The following is a 21,722-nucleotide window of genomic DNA, read 5'->3' on the forward strand; positions in this document are numbered from 1 at the left end:
TGCTCGACCATTTCCGTGGGTGCTCCAGCTGCTGTAGCCTACTGCTAAAAGTAGAAAAGCAAACCACTGGAAGGATTGTTGAATTAAATTAAATATAGTAGTTAAGTGAGTTTTTCAAATTTTTTGTCTTGTCAATCTGTTGTTTGATCAAATATTTGTTAGTACTGAAATCTGTTGTAACTTCAGTTGGACCTACAGTTGCCAACACATCAGAATTTGTCAACTCCATCAGATGAAGGTTTTTGTTAATTTTGAAAGAAATATTTTACTATTTTTTCAATTTATTGTGTTAAAATATTAAAACCAACTGAACTACATTATACTATGTCTTATTTACCTGAGAACATTGGTTATATTTGCTTAATATTAAAAAGGAGGGTAGAAAATTAAGGAAGGTATAGAACTAAGGAATTTAAAATCTGGATTGTTCATAATAGTGAATCTAAAACATGGTTTGTCCCTTATCTCAAGAATCCCTTTTGTTCCTTATCTGTATTATGAAGCACAGCAACGAACTGGTGGTTGCTAGGAAACCTCAAACAGTAAAACCTGCTATAGTCAAGTTTCTCTTTTCTTTAACGACATCACACTGACAACGCAGTATTTATTAATGTTCACTTTGTCATAAAGAAATTTTGTTTTTGTGTGTGTTTTCTGCCACAGAACCAGATTCAGAAGATGCAGAGCACAACCAAGCAGAAAATCCAGGAGAAACAGAAATCGATAGAGGAGCTGAAACAGGCTGTGAACACACTGAAGGTTAGAGACGCTCATTTACGTTTGCATTCCTTTAAAGGGATAGTTCACCCAAAATGAAAATTCTGTCATCATTTAATCACATTCATGTTGTTCCAAGCCTGTATGAATTTTTTCTTCTGGTGAACCAAAAGAAGATATTTTGAAGAGTATGGGTAATGACTTCCATAGTATGGAGAAAAAAAAATACTATGGAAGTCAATGGAGACCTTTCAACTGTTTGGTTACCCATATTCTTCAAAATGTCTTCTTTTGTGTTCGGCAGTAGAAAAAAAAATCACACAAGTTTGGAACAACATGAGGGTGAGTAAACAATTACAGAATGTTCATTTTTGGGTGAACTATCCCTTTAAGAACACTACCGTTCAAACGTTTGGGGTCAGTAATATTATATATATATATATATATATATATATATATATATATATATATATATATATATATATTTTTTTTAAGAATTAATTATGTATTAAATTGTGTAGTAGTGGTAGTGAACTCATTTATAATGTTAAAAATAGTATTTTAAATAATTTGTAATAATATTTCACAATACAGACTTCCAACCTCAAACTTTTGAACAGAATTGTATTTTATCTAGTGAGAAGCTGTTTGTTGTTAGAACTAAAGGTAAAGGCTTCTTTGCAACATATACAGTAGGAAGATAATTTGACTAATGTGCTGGTCACTCTTTTCCATGCAGTAACAATGAATGATGACACAAAAGCACCATAAAAGTATCAGCTATCATATGAAGCCATATGATCATTTTGTGAGGCACAGACCAAAATCTAAATCTGTCTCTCTGTGTCTCCTCACATAGCACTGTGTTCAGACAGCAGTGGAGAACAATGAGAAGATCCTTTCTGAGCTGATCCTCTCTATCAAGAGAAGACAGCATGAGGTGATAGAGCTGATCAGAGATCAGGAGAGGACTGAAGTGAGTCGAGCAGAAAGACTCATGGAGCAGCTGGAGCAGGAGATCGTTGATCTCGAGAGGAGAGACACAGAGCTGGATCAACTTTCACACACACCAGAACATTTTCATTTCAAGGTAAAACCACTGCCTGAGGCATCATCTCTGGTTCAGTGCAAACATGCATGCTATGCATAAGAATCTATTATGCAAATAATTGTAAAGCAATTGTTTTTATTTCAACTTTTAATTATTTATTTTTCATGTTTTTCTCAATATGAACTTGCCAGAATCTCTCTGCTTCTTCTGAGTCGTCCAGTATGATTGTTAATATTTCATTTGATGGACTGAGGAAATCGCTCTCTGATCTAAAACAACATTTTGAACATTTTTGTCGGGAAGAGTTTAGTAAAATCATCTCTGTCGGTAAGAGAATCCATCCTGCATTAAATCATTTAAGGAACTCTTTCATTACTTTGTTACTTTTATTCTAAATAACTTTTAAATGAACAGATGTTTTATTTTGCACTACATGCACTACAGCATGCAAACTACAATATTAAACTTGATCTCTGTTCCTTTAGTGGCAAGAATTCAGATTTTACCAATGTCAAGAAATCACTTTAAACAGTGTAAGTATAAAATAGTATACACCTTCATATGACAATGTATGTGTCATATAGTATGACTAGTGTATTAATTCATAAGTGTTGTATTTAAAATTTACTGAGTTCACAAAATAGTATTAAAGGTTGGGTAGGCAATTTCAGAGTGGCTAGCAATAGCAAGCTAGCTTTGAAAGCATGAGATCCCACCCTCCCTTCGGAGCGTCTCCAAAGACACGCCTCCTCCAAAACACATGAACGCACACAGCGGTGTCTGCAAAGCATCACGAGATGAGAGATGAAGTTAAATTACATCATGTCTCAAAGCACATAATATTATAATAATAATGAACGTAAACAGCTCTTGCTTGTACCACCTGACTGCTGTAGATTCATTTTGTCGTTGATAGTGATGACAGAAATGCATAAATCTTAGTAGGAGCATAAGCTCATTGTTTTGCTCTTATGAAAAAGAAGTATAGGCTACTTCAAGTTCATTTATTTAAGTATACATAAGTAATGTTCAAGTATATTTTTAAGTATACTTTATATAGTAACTAGTATCAATGTACTAGTAGTAAACTTATAAGTTTACTATTTTAATACTGCCTGGGACTAAATTTGCCCAATTTAAGTATACGTTTAAGTGCATAAGTGTAACAGTAGAAAACTTTAAGTACACAACTAGTTCACAGCTTCGTTTCTCATTTGTACTGCATCTGTACTACAAGTGAACTTATAAGTATACTAGCAGTTTACTATTTTAATACTTATAGTACATTTTTAGTATATGAAAGTACACTTTGAAATATATTCAGTAAACTTTAGTGCAAGTATACTTGTAAGTCTTCTTTAAGTGAACAACATCACACTTATAGTTTACTTTTTATATATTATTTTTTAATATATTACTTTTTTAAGTATACTATGTGTTCCTATTTAGGTATTATATTTTATACTTGAAATACCTTTAAGTGTACTTTAACTCTTTCCATGTTTAAAACATTTTATTCTAGCTTCATGAATTCTTTCTTATCTACACTTAAATGTGGGTGTTTCATTTTTTTTTTTTTTAAGAAAACATTTTAAACAAAAAGCTGAGAAAAATGCATTTTTTTTTGTCAAAGACTATCTAGCCTACACAAAAATCCAGATACTCAGAATTAGGAATACATCTGTTTTCTTTATATATCAATATTTTCAAACAATGTAGGCTACTTTTATACTATACATTTATAAATATACTTTAAAGTATATCTCGATCAAAGTCGAGTATACTTAAGTGCAATTTTAAGTATATTTCTCACAAGTACATAAAGTATATTTCTGAGAAGTATATGAGAAGTAGACTGAAAGTATACATCGGATCGAATGCAATGATTTTGGACGAACATATTTTGTTCCTGAGACTTCCACAGAAGATATATGTTTAAATAGATATATGTACATGTTTGTATATGTTTTAATATTAAAACCACTTCTATTATTGATTGTTATTAGGAGGTGAAGAGAGTGTTTATAAAACAAATTGCCTACCCTACCTTTAAACAAATTCTTTTTTTCCCCCCATTGCTAAGATTATAGTCGGTCATAACTGACAATAACAATCACAGCATTCTTCAATAATTTTTCTCAGATTTTTGCAGCTTTACCCTTGATCCCAACACAGCGAGTGAACACTTTGTCCTCTCTGAGAACAACAGACAGATGACATACCCTGAGCATTGTGGGAGATATACGTTCCCCTGCAAGGTGTTTTGTAAGGAGAGCGTGTTTGGACGCTGCTATTGGGAGGTGGAATGGAGTGGGAGATGTGTGCACATATCAGTCTCATATAAAGAAATGAGTGGCAAAGGAAAGGGAAGAGTTGGTATGTTTGGAAACAACAACACATCTTGGAGTCTGCAGTGTTTTCCCAAGCCTGTTTTCTGGCATAAGAGTATTAAAACTGAGATCTCAGGCCGTTTATCCTCTAGGGTAGGCGTGTATGTGGACTACAAAGCAGGAACTCTTTCTTTCTACAATGTCTCTGATACAGTGAGTCTCTTACACCATGTCCAGACTACATTCACTCAACCCCTCTATCCTGGGTTTTGGTTCTGTGCATCAGGTTCTGGAGATCTGCTCAGCCCAGAGTGCTCCGGGTTCAACACCAATACGTTCTCCTCAGTCAAATTGTGTGATCTATAAACAAGTACTGGGGAAAAATCTGATACCTTCTTCAGCATTATTAACATTACTCAATATATATATATATATATATATATATATATATATATATATATATATATATATATATATACAGCTAGAATGAAAATATGTTTGTGTTTGTAAAATAAAACTTTTAAAATTGTGTATTATATTTTCCTCTAAATTAAAGCAAAGATTACCTAAAATGACATAGGCCTATTTGTATTAAAATTTTTAATTAATTTCTGTTTCTACTTTTCTGTCTCTGCTTTTAAACATGAACATTGTTCACACAGATTTGAATTGGGCAAAAAAAAAAAAAAACATTTTTTATTAATAAAACATTTCAGTCAGAGGACTGAATAAAACATTTTATACAATGTAAAATATCACAGTCAGGTAAATCGCAGTTTCCCATCCAGGGATTTTCTAACCACTAGGAGTTCATGAAATTGTGATCTTCATTAAATTTTAACCAATTTTAAATTAAAAATAATTAAAATGTAATAATATTAAAAAAAATTCCAAAGTGAAATTTAAAATTCATTATATTTTATAAGGTTAACATTGCTTACGATTTCACGGGGTACTTCAGGTAAATACCTGTTCACAGGGGTTCATCTGAAAAAAAAGACTGCAAATCCTAAAGTTGTTTGTCATTTTAAAATGAGGCTTTTATTGTGTGAAGCTTCATGTAGTACCTCTAAAGACCGATAGGAGGCGCAAGAGTTCTCAAAAACAATTCTACGTCACGTGAAATGGGAATTACGACATGACGCGCAGTGCGTCATACGCGTATTTTAATACACGTATTGTTGATAACTAGCGTGATAAAAAAATGGCGTCTACATGGAAAATACATTTAACGATGGTTTATTTGATCGTCTTGTGTATCCTGGCTAATACCCAATCGAAACAAATAACCACGGTGGGTGATATTTCATATATTTTGAGGTAACGTAGTTTAATGTCTTTCTGTTGCATCACATGTGTAGCCGCACAAAAGGCTTATTAGATATTAGATAACTGACAAGTTATTATTCGTTTGGTTTATAAAGTTGCTTACACCATGGTTTGTCTGCTGATACATTTAAGTAAAAATATAATATTCACGGTTAAATTTACCTAAAGCAGTGGCTGTTAGCTTTGAAAACTTCAGGACAAGACTGTCAAGTCAGAATCATGTAAACAAACGCGTTTGTTATTATGTATGTTGCTTATTTCACAGGAGACTATCGTGTTAAATGTGACAGCGGTTAGTGAAAAGAACCAGACAAAGTACAGTGTACAGGTAAGAAGTATTTTGGGGAATATAGTGATTACATACATAATATGTTTTGTGAAGGAGGGGTAATTTACAATTATTTCTCATTCTTTCAGATTAATTTGAATATAGGTTTCTTGGACAATGAAACATTTATTAATGGAGCTCCTCTCAAGTCTACAGGAGTCACGAGGATGACATGTCCTGCATTGTTGTGTATGTTTTTTTTTATTTTTTATTAATTGCTTGCATTCCTGTTTTTAAACTCTAGTGAAGAGATTTTTGTTCTTTTCTTTGTGTTTGCAGTGGATGGTTATAACGTGAGCTCTGATAATCCGGCGGATGGGTTAGTCAGCAGTGAGCTGAGGCTGATGGTGAATCAATCATATGTTCAGAACGATGCTGGAGAGCAGGTTCTGTTACTCCTCCTGAGTCAGGAGATTATCCAGTTGGCGGATGAAAAGGTTTTAACCATCACCCTATAAATCTTGATTGACATAATTGAATTCTCTGTCATATGGCTTTCACAGAGTAATAAAGTCTTTAACAAAATTACAGCTTTTATGCTATGAAAAGAAACCAAACTCTTGATTGAGGCAGTGCACACGAATGTGATCAAGCACTTGATGTCGTAATTTTGTAGGTCCAGCAGCCAGACGTGTGTGAGGTGGAGATCAGGTTGAACCAGAGCTCTGAGAAGATCACACAGGTCATCAATATTTACCCTTTATCAAGCAGCAAGCTCTCCATTATTCCACGAGAGAATGACGTCTTGGTTACTGATGCGTCCATACATAATACAGGTATATTATGTGGCATAAAATGATCTGAAAAGTGCCTTTAGTGCTTTAATTGAAAGGATTTCTATGTATTGTTTTCTGCCTTCACAGTTGAAGACCAAGTGCGTAACACCACTAGCCACTATCTACTCAAACATGCAGAGACCACCCAAGAGGAGATTGCAGCTCCAGGGAAACTTCCTGAAACTCCCTTGCGGATGGACCCTGAAACCCTGTACGAGTCCAGAGAGGAAGAGGAAAGGACTTCCGATTCAGTGCTGCTTGGGGTTCCTCTAAGGGGGTCCATATCCTCTTACAGTGTAAGTGCTTCTGTACCACCACTGTGAACTCTTGGGGTATAATAAATACTGGGATAAATACGGGATAATGTACTACTTTAAAGTCGGAATGAAATGGAAATTGCAATATTCTTTTCTATCCTATTGTGATGTTTGTCTGAGTGAAGCGGCTTCACAAACAAGAAAAAAAAGCTACTATTGCTGTGATGTCATGTAAGTGACAGGTTGTGCCGCCCTCATGCAGTAAACACGTCATCAGAGAAGAGAGGAGATGTTGCTGCAAGAAGGAGGGGAAATTATTTTGATTGAAGATAATGAGGGCAGTAGTGTCATTTTCAGAGACCTATAGCATTAATGCGATTTGTTATTGGGGCAGGTGGCGTGTCAGTGGGTTGAAGAGCTGAGGGATAAACTGAGGCGCTTCTGGTCTGATTCAGTCCCGCTCTTCTTCTTGATCATGTGGGTGGTGGTGGTTGGCGTTGCAGGCTCAGCTGTCATCATTAAGATCCTGGATCTTCTGTTCCCCTCCTGTGAACACAGGTACAACTTGCACCAACCTGTAACTGGGTCTCTCAACAGGTCCTATAATAAATGCACGGCCATATAGGTGATATTTGAATGATATGATTTGAAGCACTGATTATTTATTAGAACTCAATCAGGGTTGTTTGTTCACTATAGACGTGAGCACAGTTGGATTAGATCTCATCCCATGAATGAAGTGCCGTTTTATGCAGTCTAATAGAGAACATGTATAGGCCTAAATGATATACAACATTTTTCCTTTCTTTCATAGAGGGTTCTTTCATCTGAATCCAGAGACTCTGATGCCAGATGATGAAAAGCAGAGGCTAATAGATAACATGGATGAAGAAATGCCAGAAAAAAGCATTTTGATAGAAAAGTGATGGACGTGTTCTCATCGGTTTGGCTATGTGGCTTTATTTGGTCGACAATACCAATGACTTCAGTGTAGCACTTTAAAAGAAAAGAAAAACTCCCAACATTTCCTAATGAAGCAACAGATTTCTATTTTCACATCTGCATCTGTGTGAAAGCATTATCAGCTTTTTGTATTCTTCACTACGTTGTGCTTGGGGGAAAAAGTGTGAGGTGGAATGGTAAAGGTGCACACTTTTAAATAAGCACAGTACCTAAAATGTACCAGGTTTTCCCCCATTAAACTGGATGTTGTATGGTAATATTATGAATTACTTTTTGCCTGAAAATTGGAAATGACAAGAAGGGGTTAAGGGTATTGGGGGGAAAAAATAATCCATCAAGGTTAATGTAATTAACCATCAAAATAACTTCAGAACAACTCTCCATATTATTTAAATGGACTTTTTTATTATTATTATTATTATTTCTTACTGTTTGGCTGTTTTTATAGGCCTGTATAAACTGTTGCTTAATGTAGTTTAATGTAATATTCATGTTGCTTGAGATATTGTGGATACATTAAGCATTAATACCAGCAATGCATTTCAGCTTTGACCTGCACTGGACGAATTATATGAAGATAAGTTTTGGCTTGTGCAGTTGGTCAAAGTATTCCTTATGAGAAACAACTTTTCAGGCATTTTAAGCATTTCAACTGGACATGTACATTTCGTTGTAGCCTTGTCATTGGCTGTTAATGAAATCTGTAATTTGTGTCATTCTGAAGCATGTAACGACTTGTTTTCTTCACAGTTTGAATAAATTCTTCACAAATTAATTCTCAGTGATTTTTTTTTTCTTTCATAAAAACAACAGTCCAGTTCAAATTTAAAAAATATTTATTCAAATATATAATTTTGCAAATTGATAATGTCAATGGAATGTCACTAATGAAATAAACCAGAAACTGGTTCCATAGTGTTTATAAAAGTCAAGTGCTGAACATATCTTTAAGACACTGGCCTCATCACTATTAAGACAGTTGTCCAACTTTGGAAACTTTGGCCTTTAAATCAACTACATTGTCACAGCAGCATTAAATTCATTAGCTTGCATAGTTCTTCACCTAAGGGAGTGTTTGGAGATTGAAGGATTTGCTGGTCTTTGGTCAGTGGCAGTGATTTTACAGGTATAGACAAAACAAGCCAATAAAAAAGCATGCCCACAACCTCAGTACTATCATTTTTGCACACTATAATAGGGCAACACATCGTGGGTTTGTAATAAGAGCACTAAAACCACTTTAGATTTCCTAGATGTTAGTTCAGCCTTTGTCCTTACAAACTCATTTTAATATGAGTGAACTTTAGTTCAGGAGAAAGTGTTAAAGGGATAGTTCACCCAAAAATGAAAATTTGTCATCACTTACTCACCCAAACATGTATGAGTTTCTTTCTTCTGTTGAACACAATAGAAGATACTTTAAAGAATGTTGGTAACCAAACAGTTGACGGTAGCCACTGACTTCCATACTAGGAAAAAAAATACTATGGAAGTCAATGGCTGCCATCAGTACCTGTTACCAACATTCCTTAAAATATTTTTTGTGTTCAATAGATAATAAGGCACTCATATGGGAGTAAATGACATTTTTTTTTAATAGACGAAACTATCCCTTTAACCATCTCTGAAAGTCCTGTATTATGTTAAACCCAACCTATTACTATTAAATACTAAACTATGAATCTGTACAGCCATACATACACACTTCAAATAAGGCAAGACTTATCTAGGCTCTTTGAATTCAGTTTGGTCCAGGATGGAAATGCTCACTGAGATTTAGTGAAACTGGCCCTCAGTCTTTCAAAGTGCTACCAGCGATTGTGAGGAGGAACAATCAAGGTTCTTTGGCATCATCAGCAGGAGCCAAACTCCTCTATCCACTTCTTGTATTTCTCTATATCAGCAGCAGATACAGACTTGGACACTTTCTTCATTGCTGTCTCAAAGTCCTCCATTGTAGTGGGCATGTGCATCTCATCTTTTGATAAGTTTCTGATCTCCTCAGGGGTCAAACCCTCAATCCGCCTTCTCATTGCCATCAGAGATGCATCTCTGCAATTATCCAAAAACATTTAATCACTTTTAGAACTGTGGCACTTCAAACATTGAAAATAATTTCAGGCTGAACTCAAGGTGATTTACCTGCAAACGTTGGTGATATCAGCACCAGAGTATCCCTCCAACTGCTCAGCGATCTTGTCCATGTTTACATCATTGGCCAGCTCAAGCTCCTTCAGACTGATCTTGAGTAACTCCACTCTGCCTTTAGCTATGGAAATACAATGTGATTTTAAATACTTCAGTTATGTTTATTTGTCTTGAGCTGAGATGTATTAAGCTGATGGCATGTAATATGATATGATGATTGATGAATTCTGGGTAATTCTGAACACCTGAGGGCAGCGGGATATAAATTCTCTTCTCTAGTCTCCGTCTCAGAGCTTCATCAATGTCCCAAGGGAAGTTTGTGGCTGCCAGAACCATAACCATTTTTGAAGGGTCATTTTCAGATGTCCCACCAACACCTGGATAACAAAAGAGGAGTATTTATTGATGTTTTTCACCCAATAAAAGAGTGTCATTCACAGCCATAAATAAAATCTGTACAGTTACAATTTGTAAGAAGAAATACCATCCATTTGGACGAGTAGCTCGGCTTTGACGCGTCTGCTGGCTTCATGTTCTTCAGAGGTTCCTCTGCGACTACATATGGAGTCTATCTCGTCAACGAAGATGGTGGTGGGGGCGTAAAACCGTGCCTGTATAAACATGCAAACACCAACATAAATGTATGTACAGTAATAAAACAGAAAGCAAGTTTGGCTAACATTTTACATGTATTAATGAGGGGTGATACAGGAAGTGTATGTGATTTTACCATCTCAAACAACAGCCGTACAAGTTTTTCAGACTCTCCTCTGTATTTGGAGGTGAGGGTGGAGGAGGACACGTTAAAAAAGGTGGTTCGGCACTCAGTGGCAACAGCTTTGGCCAGCAATGTCTTTCCTGTACCTGGCGGCCCCACCATCAACACTCCCTAAAATCATATGCGAGTTCAGTTATTGTGTGTATGAAAAATACTGTATATAATGCAGTAAAGATCACCACAAAATGTGCACAAAGGATGATAACACACATGAAAGTATGTTACATTGCTGTTAAATAATACTGTCCCAAACAACACTACTATTCAAAAGTTTGGCATCAGGAAGATTTTTTGGGAAGAAATTATTACTTTTATTCAGCAAGGATGGATCAATTTATTCAAAAGACTAAAAAAAATTTATACGTTTTGACAACAAAGACATTTAAGTTACTAAGTATATCAATTTAAAATAAATGCTGTTCTTTAAGCTTTATATTCATCAGAGAATCCTGTAAAAACGGTTTCCACAAAAATATTAAGCATCACAACTGTTTTCAACATTGATAATAATAAGAAATGTTTCTTCTTGAGCATCAAATTTGCTTATTACAATGATTCATGAAGGATAATGTGACACTGAAGACTGGAGTAATGATGCTGAAAATTCAGCTTTGTCATCACAGAAATAAAATAACATTTGAAATATATTTAAATAGAAAACATTTTTGTAATAAATTGTAATAATATTTCACAATATTACCATTTTTACTTTATTTTTGATCAAATGCAGCCTTGGCAAGCATAGGAGTTCTTTCAAAAACATTTGAACAGTAGTGTATAAACATTAATAATGTACAAAAGTACATTAATAAAAGGAAATGCATTTTCAAGGGCACCAACTACAGAACACAATGGCAATGTACACACTACAACTAAATTTGGTTGTCAATTCACATTTCAGTGCTTAATCCTGTTTTGTATACACAAAGTTCAGTGATTTACCAGACTGACAACCGCATTTAAAAAAAAAATTCTACAAAAAACTAGTTGTTAATGACATACAACGAGAGATATGAGAGACGAGAGCTACATCACTGATGCATGTTAAAATAGACATTTTAACACACAGAGATGTATCTCTTGTCTTTATGTGCGGTGCAAGAAATCATAGGGAAAGCGGTACAAGCCTCCTCTTGTTGCCAGGTCTTACAAATCAGTAAACAAACAAAAACAAGCCCATAAAAAGCAAAATAAATGGAAAAGCTTTATGCTCAAAATAAGACCAAAATATCGAGACCCACACCTGCTCACTTTAATAACTCCATAAACTCGATCTGCGGTCCGTAAGTTTTGACTCTTTGTCGCCATCTCTGTTCAAAACCTGCAATTGCAATTATTTACGTGGGTTGTGCGTCGGCATGGCTCCTCAGAGCGGAATCGGATGAATCTAATGTTTTGAGGAGAATGTGTGGCTGTCAGTCGCCGCACCGGTGGATACTGTACAGGTACTTCGGAATCACTGATTGTAGTCTTGGAACAGTGCTTCCCACAGGTTTGAAATATACTTGCGGTGGTAGCCGGGCGAAAAATCCTCCTATTACCCACGGCACAAAAATGGTCTACTACATGTGACAAACAAACAATGTGTGATTTTTAACTGTATTTTTATTTATTGAAATTAATTTTAATTAAATAACATATTACATTTAGTTACATACTAATATTATGCATTATTATGCATTGTAAGTTATGCAAAATTACATTTAAATGGTTCACATTTTCCTATGTTCTCCTTGCTGTCATATAGTGTCTCTCTCAGTGAATGGGACAGATTTTACTAGTAAAATTTGTAAAATGAATAATATATGTGTCAAATAATGTTCTTAGTTTTTTCTTTCTGTGGGGGAGACTACAATAATTTACTATGAATTAAATGGAAATCAAATTAAATACAATTTAAAGTGTAACCAAAATACCAATAATGCCCAAAAGAAAAAGAAAAAGCATGTGACTTAATTATAAACAAGCCCGAAATGCACAGGTACTCTTATTTTGAAATGTCTGTATACATGGGTTTCATGTGACGTCACTGTATTCTATCGCCGCCATATTTGGGACCGGTCACAGCTGCGCGCCCTGTTTAAGTCTATGGTGACAGCAGCTACAACTACCAGAGGAAGGCCAACGAAACGCTTTCAGAAGGTTCACAACAAGTTTATAATATATCTTGGATATGTGGTGCTGTTAGCCGTTTCAACAGTCGTCAGAACTACAAATTTATTTGATCCCAAAGTAGTTAGATCGGCAGAATTATTGGCTTCATTCAGAAGGGACCACACCACTGGCAGCCAAACAGCAATGCACAACATTAATAACTGCTGGGACTGTCATTTACGTAACATTATAACGAGGACACTATTGTAATAAAATGTTGTGAATTCTCTGTGTTGTTGTTTCAGCGTGTTGTTGTGGTAAGAGCGCGTCGACTGAGTTAAACATTGATTACATAACTTGTTCAAACTTCACTTGTGCATTCGCGTCATTTTGTACAGATAAAACTTATTAATTTTATTAAGTATAAATATCTGATTATTCTCATAAAGGATGTGTTTCGTTGAGGTAAATAACCCACAGAGCTGATGATCATCTATAGCTTCAGTGCGAGCGCTCAAAAAGACAAAACATTAATATGATTGGGACTGTCTTCTTCTTATACATGATATTATAATCGTATATACTTGTAAAATAACGTTGTGAATTATTTGGGCTTATTTGCTGTGTTTCGGAGTTTCAATGAGGTTACTTCAAGTTCATCTGTGCGTGATTTTGTGCAAATACTAGTTGTAATATTATTTTTATTTTGTATTAATATCTGGATTATTTTATATAGGATGTGTTCCGTTGATTAATTAAAAAGTTGAAAGTTAATTAACTTTCAGTTTATGGGTTTTTTTATTCTCTTCAGCTTCAGCGTGCGCAGCTCAAACAGCAATGATTAAGTCATTAAAATGTTTAACGTTACTACACAGTATTATTAAAACTTTAATATTTCTTTTAGAAAACGAATGCATTATTTTTAATAACTAGCTCTTATATTCTAGTATTATTTTCATCAACACATAGTTTGATTAATAATAAGGATCATGAACAATAACAGATTTTTTTTTGTATACAATAACATCAATAACAGATTCATTTTGATAACAGTATTATTTGAGCTGCGCGCGCTGAATGAACACCCGTAAACTGAAGCGCTTTGCTAGAAGGTTAATTAACTCAACAGGACACATCCTATGGTAATTCATATATATTTATACAAGCTATACATAAAATTACAACTTATATTTGCACAAAATCATGCACGCATGTACTTGAACTAAGTAATGTAGTCAGCTGGTGTCGTGAATTTGTTCATCCTGTAACACGCCGAAACACAGCAACTAGAATTCATAATATTTTCAAATAAATCAAATAAATTTGAAGTTCTGACGACTGTTGAAACGGCTAACAGCACCACATATCCAAGATCTATTATAAACTTGTTGTGAACCTTCTGAGAGCGTTTTGTTGGCCTTCCTCTGGTAGTTGTAGCTGCTGTCACCATAGACTTAAACAGGGCGCGCAGCTGTGACCGGTCCCAAATATGGCGGCGGGCATAGCGGAAGTGACGTCTTTGAAACCCATGTATAGCAGGCTGATCCTTCAGATTCTTACAATCATCTAAAACATTTTATATAAAGGCCATAAAGTAGACTTAGTAATAATTCATCAACTTGAGTTCATTAGCAATCGCTTGGCATAAATCTGCGCTTTTCATTGATTGAGAATCACTTTGAAGCAGTCTGAAGCTCTGTTGCGCGAGCCTGTAGAACGCGCAACAGCGCCCCCTTGTGACTTTGCAAAATGCAGCGCCTGTTTGAATGTTAGCGGGAGTAAACAGTTCTGAAGCACACATAAAGAGTAGGTACGAAACGACTAGTTAATCGATCGCGGATGGTTTCATTATCTTTATATATCGCGGATATAAAAGTATAAGAGGATAAAAATAATAAAAGCAAAAATGTGTCTCCGAATATACGTGGGCGGCCCGCCCAAGTAAAGTCTATGTGTGGGAACCACTGTGGAAGTATGACCAAAATAATAATTTCCACAGGAGAATGTCATCTCAACAAGTAAGTAACAAATCTGCCACTTGTCCATTTGTCATACCATACAATCTGCCATCAAAATGATAAGTTTAATTATTCCAGCTGCTTTGAGAAAAGGCCATAAATGGTATCACCTGCAGCATCCTCACATGCCATATAGCCTACTAGCTGGGACTCCTTCTTCATGTAAACCGACGTGATGTAATGACGCAAAGACGAACGGCTGCATGCTTAAATTTCCAGCGGAAACCTACCAGTACCACTCTTATTATAAATCATTATTACCAGTGGCGTAACTTTGTTTTAAAAAGTGGGTGAGACAGGAATGTGTAAAAGGGGGGGGTGGGGGTGGGGTGTTGTAATTGTATTATTACAATAATAATAATATGATATTAAAATTAATATGATAGTTTCTTCGTTACATCTGCTATAATACAACATGTCTTGAGAGTATGTATATTAGTTAATAAATACGTGGATCCGCTGTTGAAAATAGATCGTCCTGATGGACTGGAGACATTATTTTCGTTTAGCATCCAAGAGATTCTGGGTTCGAATCCAACCATGTATGATTTTTTTTTTTTCTCATTAAAACCAAAGATGTTCGTCAGTGATTGTATATCAAGAGCAGGGACACGTTTATGTGTATTTTGTTTTGTGATTCAACGTAACGAATAGAGAGTCTCTGCAACAGTTAAGCGATAGATTGAAGCGCTCGTCCGTGTGAACACTGCGCAGTGTGCACGAGCGCCAAGAGAACACTGTTGCACCTCTGATAACAGCGACAACGAGCACTCAACATGATTTCAAAAACAATACATTCTAGCGCCAGATCGCCTATTATTAACTCAAACTGATAATCAACTAGAGGTGTTTCTTTTGTATTAGATATCCGCGAGATGCCGCGAGATGTTTCAAAAAGTGGTGGGGACAATATCGACCCTTTCAAAAAGTGGTGGGGACATGTCCCACCCGTCCCACCCGCAAATTACGCCTATGATTATTACATGCTTACCAGTTTGAATCAGGCTAAGGTAAGGAGATATTTTTGAACACCAGCTGGTTTTGTACTTGCGCAAAAAATTATTTTGGATCATTTTTCACCAAAAAAGTTACGGACTGCAGCTTTAAACAACAAGCCCAAAAATGCTTATAATAAGTGGACATGGCAACACTGCGAGTGCATGCTCTGTGAAACAGACTTTACGCATAAAGAGAACTGTAAAGCATGACGCCTCCGTTGACTGTGTCTTAGTTAAAATTGCTGACCACAGAGTCTTACCTTCCACGGGCGTCTTATTCCTTTAAAGAATTCAGGCATCCACATAGGCAGAACCACTGCTTCCTTCAACAGCTTCTTTGCCTCCTCCAGGTCAGCAATGTCATCCCTATAACAAAAAGGCCATTTGAGAAAATAAATGAGAAATGGAAGCATTTTTGGAGAATGTGAGATGAGAGCAGATAAACCCACCATGTGACATTGGGGTTTTGGGAGATTATGTCTCTCTCCAGAATGTCAATCAGGTCTTTGTCCTCTCCTCCTCTGTCAAACCTCTTCACCTCCGTTTCCACACCCTCCGCTTTGTTCTACATGGAGCAGAGAGTTTTGCCAAAAATGTTTTTAATTATTATTTCTTTGCCAAAAGGTTCTGACCAGCTTTTTCGCTGAATTAGGCACTGTTGCAAACGGTTTTAAAAAAATGGTACAAATCAAACATCGCATTGGGCTTCAAACGAATGAAGTTGCAAGACTGCAAATAATACAGTAAGTTCTGTTGTTTTAGTCTTTGGACAAAACCAAAGTGCTTCTAGTCAAGACTACAAAGGAATCACTTGCCATGTATTAATGTTTTTAATCTCTTTCTGAACTGTTTGCTTTGATGTAAGAAACCGGTATCACAGGTTTATAATGTTAATACAGCGCAAGGCATCTGATCCTTTGAGTAAATATTGTGACTGTGGGCAGTTTACGACACAATAGGCTTTGTCCAAACAGCAGACAGAGATGGGAAATGGATCCTTACCTTGTCATCTTTTGGCTTTGATGGGTTTTCTTTCTTTTCTTTGCCTTTCTGAGGTCTTCCCTTGTCTCCATTGGCGAAGCGCGGTGAGGGTCGTGGCTGGCCGCGGGGGCCGGCGCTTAACCTGTTTCCATGGCCTTTGCTGTCTTTGTACGGCCCAGAGGATTTGCGCACTACACATGGAGATGACCTGTTCACAAAAATACAGACACATAGTATCAGGACATACAGTGCTGACTTTGAAGGGGCCCTTTAACAATATTATCTTAATTTTGCTGAATGAATTAACTGCCCTTAATTAATGGGGCTGTAATCTCTCATTCAGTTGTTACTTCATAATCAGATTATGCTTTATATAACAGGCTCAACAGACCTTTAATAGCCTCAAGCGAGGCATGAAAGAGTATGAGGGGCTGCGAGACGGCAGGAAACTATTCAGATCTTAATCTAATTCACATGACAAGAGTGCTGATGGAGGCTTTAAAACTCAACAACAACTACTAAAGGCAGGATTCCCACACAGTGTGGCCAAAGAATTTCCATGCAAGTGTAAATTTAAAGGATTAGTTCACTTTCAAATAAAATTTTCCTGATAATTTACTCACCCCATGTCATCCAAGATGTTCATGTCTGTCTTTCTTCAGTCGAAAAGAAATGAAGGTTTTTGATGAAAACATTACAGGATTTTTCTCCATATATTCTCCAAACGGTTGAAGGTCAAAATTACAATTTCAGTGCAGCTTCAAAGGGCTTTAAATGATACCAGATGAGGAATAAGTGTCTTATCTAGTGAAACAATCGGTCATTTTCGAAAAAAAATGTAAATGTATATGCTTTATATAAACAAATGATCGTCTTGCATGTGCTTCCGCCAAAACTGCACTTTCGTATTCTTCAGAGGTGCTGCGCCTTCCCTATTCTACTTACGGAAAAAATGGAACTGCCGCTGCGTTCGTTCCGTAAGTAGAACAGGGAAGGCGTAGGACATACAGTGTAAGCTTTTTGAAGAATACGAAAGTGCGGCGATCATTTGTTTATATAAAGCATATACATTTATACATTTTTTCGAAAATGACCGATTGTTTCACTAGATAAGATCCTTATTCCTCATCTGGTATCGTTTAAAGCCCTTTGAAGCTGCACTGAAATTGTAATTTTGACCTTCAACCGTCTGGAGGACATTGAAGACCACTATAAGGAGAAAAATCCTGGAATGTTTTCATCAAAAACCTTAATTTCTTTTCAACTGACGAAAGAAAGACATGGACATCTTGGATGACATGGGGGTGAATAAATTATCAGGAAAATTTTATTTGAAAGTAGACTAATCCTTTAAATAAATAGTAAAAATGATATATATTTTTTAATGTATTACTTTACAATAAGATGTCTCCAATAAGATGTCCTGAGCAATATCTAGCTGAATAAATGAGCATAATTAAAAGTGTATGTATATTCAGTATAGATTTTCCATGATCTTTCTTGTGTATTTGTTGCAGGGCAGAGCCCTGTGTGAAAAGTCAAACAGAAAAAATGTCAAACAGTTGTACACATCTGAAACCCAAAGTGGGCTAAGGTTCGGCAACAAACAAGAAAGGTAGATGTCTGAACACTAAAATTTAACTTCCAGAACATTTTATTACAACCAAGTGAATGCAACATTTCAACCCCTTCATTATGCACAATCTATCAGGTGCCTAAACAAAGCCTAACTGGTCAAACCTAACAAACCATCAGGACTTCGGTAAAGTTGGTTTTATATTCGCACATTCGGACTTCTGATAAATTCAGACTTTCCAATAAATGTGCAATAAATTAATGTTTGCGAATTTTAAGCAGCGACATGATATTGACAACCAACGATTGTCAACTTACAACATTTTTCACAGTCGATCAAAATAGGCAAGTATTGTTTTAATGGCATATTTACTTGTGAATGTCCACTGAATGTTCAATGTAGTGTGATTAACAAGGCTATTGAATATGGATGTGCGAATGTGCGAATATGCAAATATAAAACCAACTTTACCCAAGTACCATCAGGTACCTGAAGAAAAACCTAACTGGTCGAAACTCTGCAAAGTCTGATGACTTTAAAAAAATTCAAGCCAAAACACCACACTTTCAAACACATAGTTCTTACTTTAAATGTACTGGACACGATTTAACAACTATATGAAATATGTACACTCAGCCTGTTGTAAAAGTAAAAGAGTTTTTGAGATCTGTGTGTCTCTGTGATGACTGCCAGGAGTGTTTAGAATAAAACCAGACACAGACGTGTACCTGTGCTCCACATGAACAGGCATAATGTCATTCTCTTGGCCAAAGCTGCTGGGTTTGGATGGGGTCGACTCCAGCTGGAAGCTCTCAAGTGTTGTCATGATCTCCCGAACTTGCTTAGTCTCTTCATTTATCTCCTGCCAAACCTTGATGAGACACACAAAGGCCTGTTACAACAAGTGAAAAACAATATAGACTGAATCATAGACAGCGTGAAGAGCAGGAGAAACTGTAACCTGCTGCCATTTCTGCTGTAGAGAGGAGTCTCTGACTGAGTAGAGGTACTTTTTGATCTGCTCCAGGACGCCCTGATAACAGACCACTGCAGAGCTGTAGTTCCCCAGCAGCGCGTATTCTCGAGCCAGCTTCACATTCTCATTGATCTCAACCAGACTCATTCTGCACAAGTTTAAATACGAGGAACAACTTAAGACATATGGAAATATGTTTAGATAGGCAGGTACACTATATGTTATGCTAAAAACAGATGTTAGTCAGAATATAAACAACAGTGAAGGCAATGATGTCAGTTAATAACACATCAACCAATCACAAAACTAGATAAACATGGGAAAATACAACGATGCAGCAACGTTTAAGCTATTTCCAGGAAAATACGTCAGACATTAAACATTATGAGCTTAGTCAAAACAAACACACTTTAATATTATGTCTATAACAGTTTGTGTAACGTTAGTTATGAACTAACCTGTACAATGATCAGCCTCTCAAGAAAAACAACTATCCTGAAAAAGGCACAGCATAGGGATCAAAACTCGTGTGTGCTGCTGTGGACGACGATTATATTTGAAAAAACCCTAGAATCCACACACACTCGTAAGTTAACTTCAGAAGTTAACTTGTTTGGGAAGGGCACTTGAGATTGTGAAGGCGGAATCAAATGTAAAAAGCCCTTTCAACATAAAAGTCAATAGGGCTAGAATCTCTTTTCAAAATAAAAGTTGCGTATATGGCGCGATATACCATTCAATAAACTAAATCAACTAAATATTAATAAACACATATTTTATATATATATATATATATATATATATATATATATATATATATATATATATATATATATATATACGAAGTGAAAAAACATCTAATTAAAAATAATGCAATTAATGGAAAATGAATTATTATTAATAAAACTTTGTTGTTGTGCGCATTCAGAAATCAATATTGCCATAGTAAAAGTGGAACTAGCTAACATAGAGACATCAACGTTTGGGCCATGCTATTTGTTAAATAATTCCTTATTTCTTGGGCTTCACTTTTTGACTTTCTCTGTGTCTTGGGATTTTTCCATTGTGCACATCATGTACCCACCTAGACAAAACAAGTAGTAGTCCTTGGACACACTAACACTCTCACACGTAAGTTAACCAGAAGTTGAAGAAACACACACATTTGGTCACTTGGTCATTCTCCCGAGGCCTCGCGCTGCTGCTGCCACACATTACAGGGGTCGAGGCGCCTGTTTCTTAACTGATGACTGGGATTACAAATATTCTACCTATTATTGAGATTTTGATCTAACACTATTACAACGTTATTAAAAGGTTTGGCTATGCTGAGGCAATGTTGTGTTCTCTCGTTTTCTCGGTAGGCTTTAAGTCTATGTGCTACAATTAACTTTTTAAATAGAGCTGTTCATTTAGTTGTCCTAAAACTTTTCCAGACTCAAATTTCCAAACCTCTTTGTGGATTTTCAGACCATATTTAACATAAATGGTTCATACAGCATTATTTTCAGCTTTTTTTCAGGGTTTTTTTTCCCATTGATTTTCTCAAAGTAACAACATACAGAGCCCCTAACAAAATAAATAAATAATAATAATAATTATATATACAAACTTTTGTATGCACACGAGAAACTTTTGCCCTCGAGAAACTATTGACATGCACACAGGAATTTTTTTGTAATTTACAATTTCTAATTTTATATATACTATAACCTATTTCCTTTGTGATAAAATGAGAGCATAAATGCACATGAATTAACAGAGATCTTATTTGCTCAATAATTGGCTTTCCCTAGGGTAGTACCTCTAATATCAAGGCCTATGTCCATCTGTGGTGGCAGAGAAACCATGACACAAAATGGGCTGATGGCACAATATGGCTGTGTGCGTTGTCCTATTTGCCAAGTTTAATGGTCTATAAAAAAGACATAGGTGATGGTTCAGCTGCAGGAATCCTATTTAAAGGCGTGGATTTCTCTCTCAAGCTCACAGTTTCTCTTCAATCCCTCGACTCACGCTCATCTGTGTTCCCTTTCATAGGTTCTCTCGACATTGCGACAGGTTCATCACGGGCTCATGATGACAGGCGAGTGGCGCTTATTGCGGACTATCTGATTGTTGTCTCTGTGATAAAATGTATTTGATAGTGTTGCACTCTAGGTTCACTTTCTTTATGAGGAAAGTGGTCGTTCAACCCCCGCTGTAGTTGCCGAGGCGCCGCACGAGCTGGACGAGCGTCTCTAGCAACTCTGAGGAGCTCGCAGGCGATTTGAATGGTGCTCTCCCTCCGAGTGGAGACGAGAGATGCACTTCTCCGTCCTGTAATGAGTTATTGGATGTGGTCAGGGGCGTAGCAGCCATTTTAAAAGTGGGGGGGACAGCTGTATGGTGATGTGACCCAA

At 36.2% G+C, this 21,722-nt stretch overlaps 3 protein-coding genes across 3 annotated transcripts; 2 read left to right on the top strand and 1 right to left on the bottom strand.

Annotated features, from left to right (window-relative positions):
* The first annotated feature begins 517 nt into the window (after positions 1–517).
* On the top strand, positions 518–4,706 carry LOC125278032 (tripartite motif-containing protein 16-like). Its single transcript, XM_048206749.1, has 5 exons — positions 518–759; positions 1,577–1,807; positions 1,960–2,095; positions 2,254–2,301; positions 3,911–4,706. The coding sequence occupies exons 1-5, from the start codon at positions 679–681 to the stop codon at positions 4,462–4,464; spliced, it is 1,050 nt and encodes a 349-aa protein (XP_048062706.1). The 5' UTR covers positions 518–678; the 3' UTR covers positions 4,465–4,706.
* Positions 4,707–5,231: 525 nt separating this feature from the next.
* On the top strand, positions 5,232–8,526 carry ginm1 (glycoprotein integral membrane 1). The gene is made up of 8 exons (XM_048206748.1): positions 5,232–5,392; positions 5,693–5,755; positions 5,845–5,944; positions 6,035–6,192; positions 6,372–6,531; positions 6,619–6,827; positions 7,183–7,346; positions 7,603–8,526. The coding sequence occupies exons 1-8, from the start codon at positions 5,303–5,305 to the stop codon at positions 7,712–7,714; spliced, it is 1,056 nt and encodes a 351-aa protein (XP_048062705.1). The 5' UTR covers positions 5,232–5,302; the 3' UTR covers positions 7,715–8,526.
* A 43-nt stretch (positions 8,527–8,569) lies between these two features.
* katna1 (katanin p60 (ATPase containing) subunit A 1) lies at positions 8,570–19,977 on the bottom strand. The gene is made up of 11 exons (XM_048206747.1): positions 19,779–19,977; positions 19,306–19,468; positions 19,073–19,215; positions 16,790–16,976; positions 16,237–16,352; positions 16,048–16,153; positions 10,630–10,788; positions 10,384–10,510; positions 10,145–10,276; positions 9,894–10,020; positions 8,570–9,803 (listed from the first exon to the last, which is right to left on the bottom strand). Exons 2-11 carry the CDS (start codon positions 19,465–19,467, stop codon positions 9,605–9,607), a joined length of 1,458 nt encoding a protein of 485 aa, XP_048062704.1. The 5' UTR covers position 19,468; positions 19,779–19,977; the 3' UTR covers positions 8,570–9,604.
* Positions 19,978–21,722: the final 1,745 nt, after the last annotated feature.

Source organism: Megalobrama amblycephala, linkage group LG11, assembly GCF_018812025.1.
Source record: "Megalobrama amblycephala isolate DHTTF-2021 linkage group LG11, ASM1881202v1, whole genome shotgun sequence".
NCBI classification, from domain to species: Eukaryota; Metazoa; Chordata; class Actinopteri; order Cypriniformes; family Xenocyprididae; genus Megalobrama; species Megalobrama amblycephala.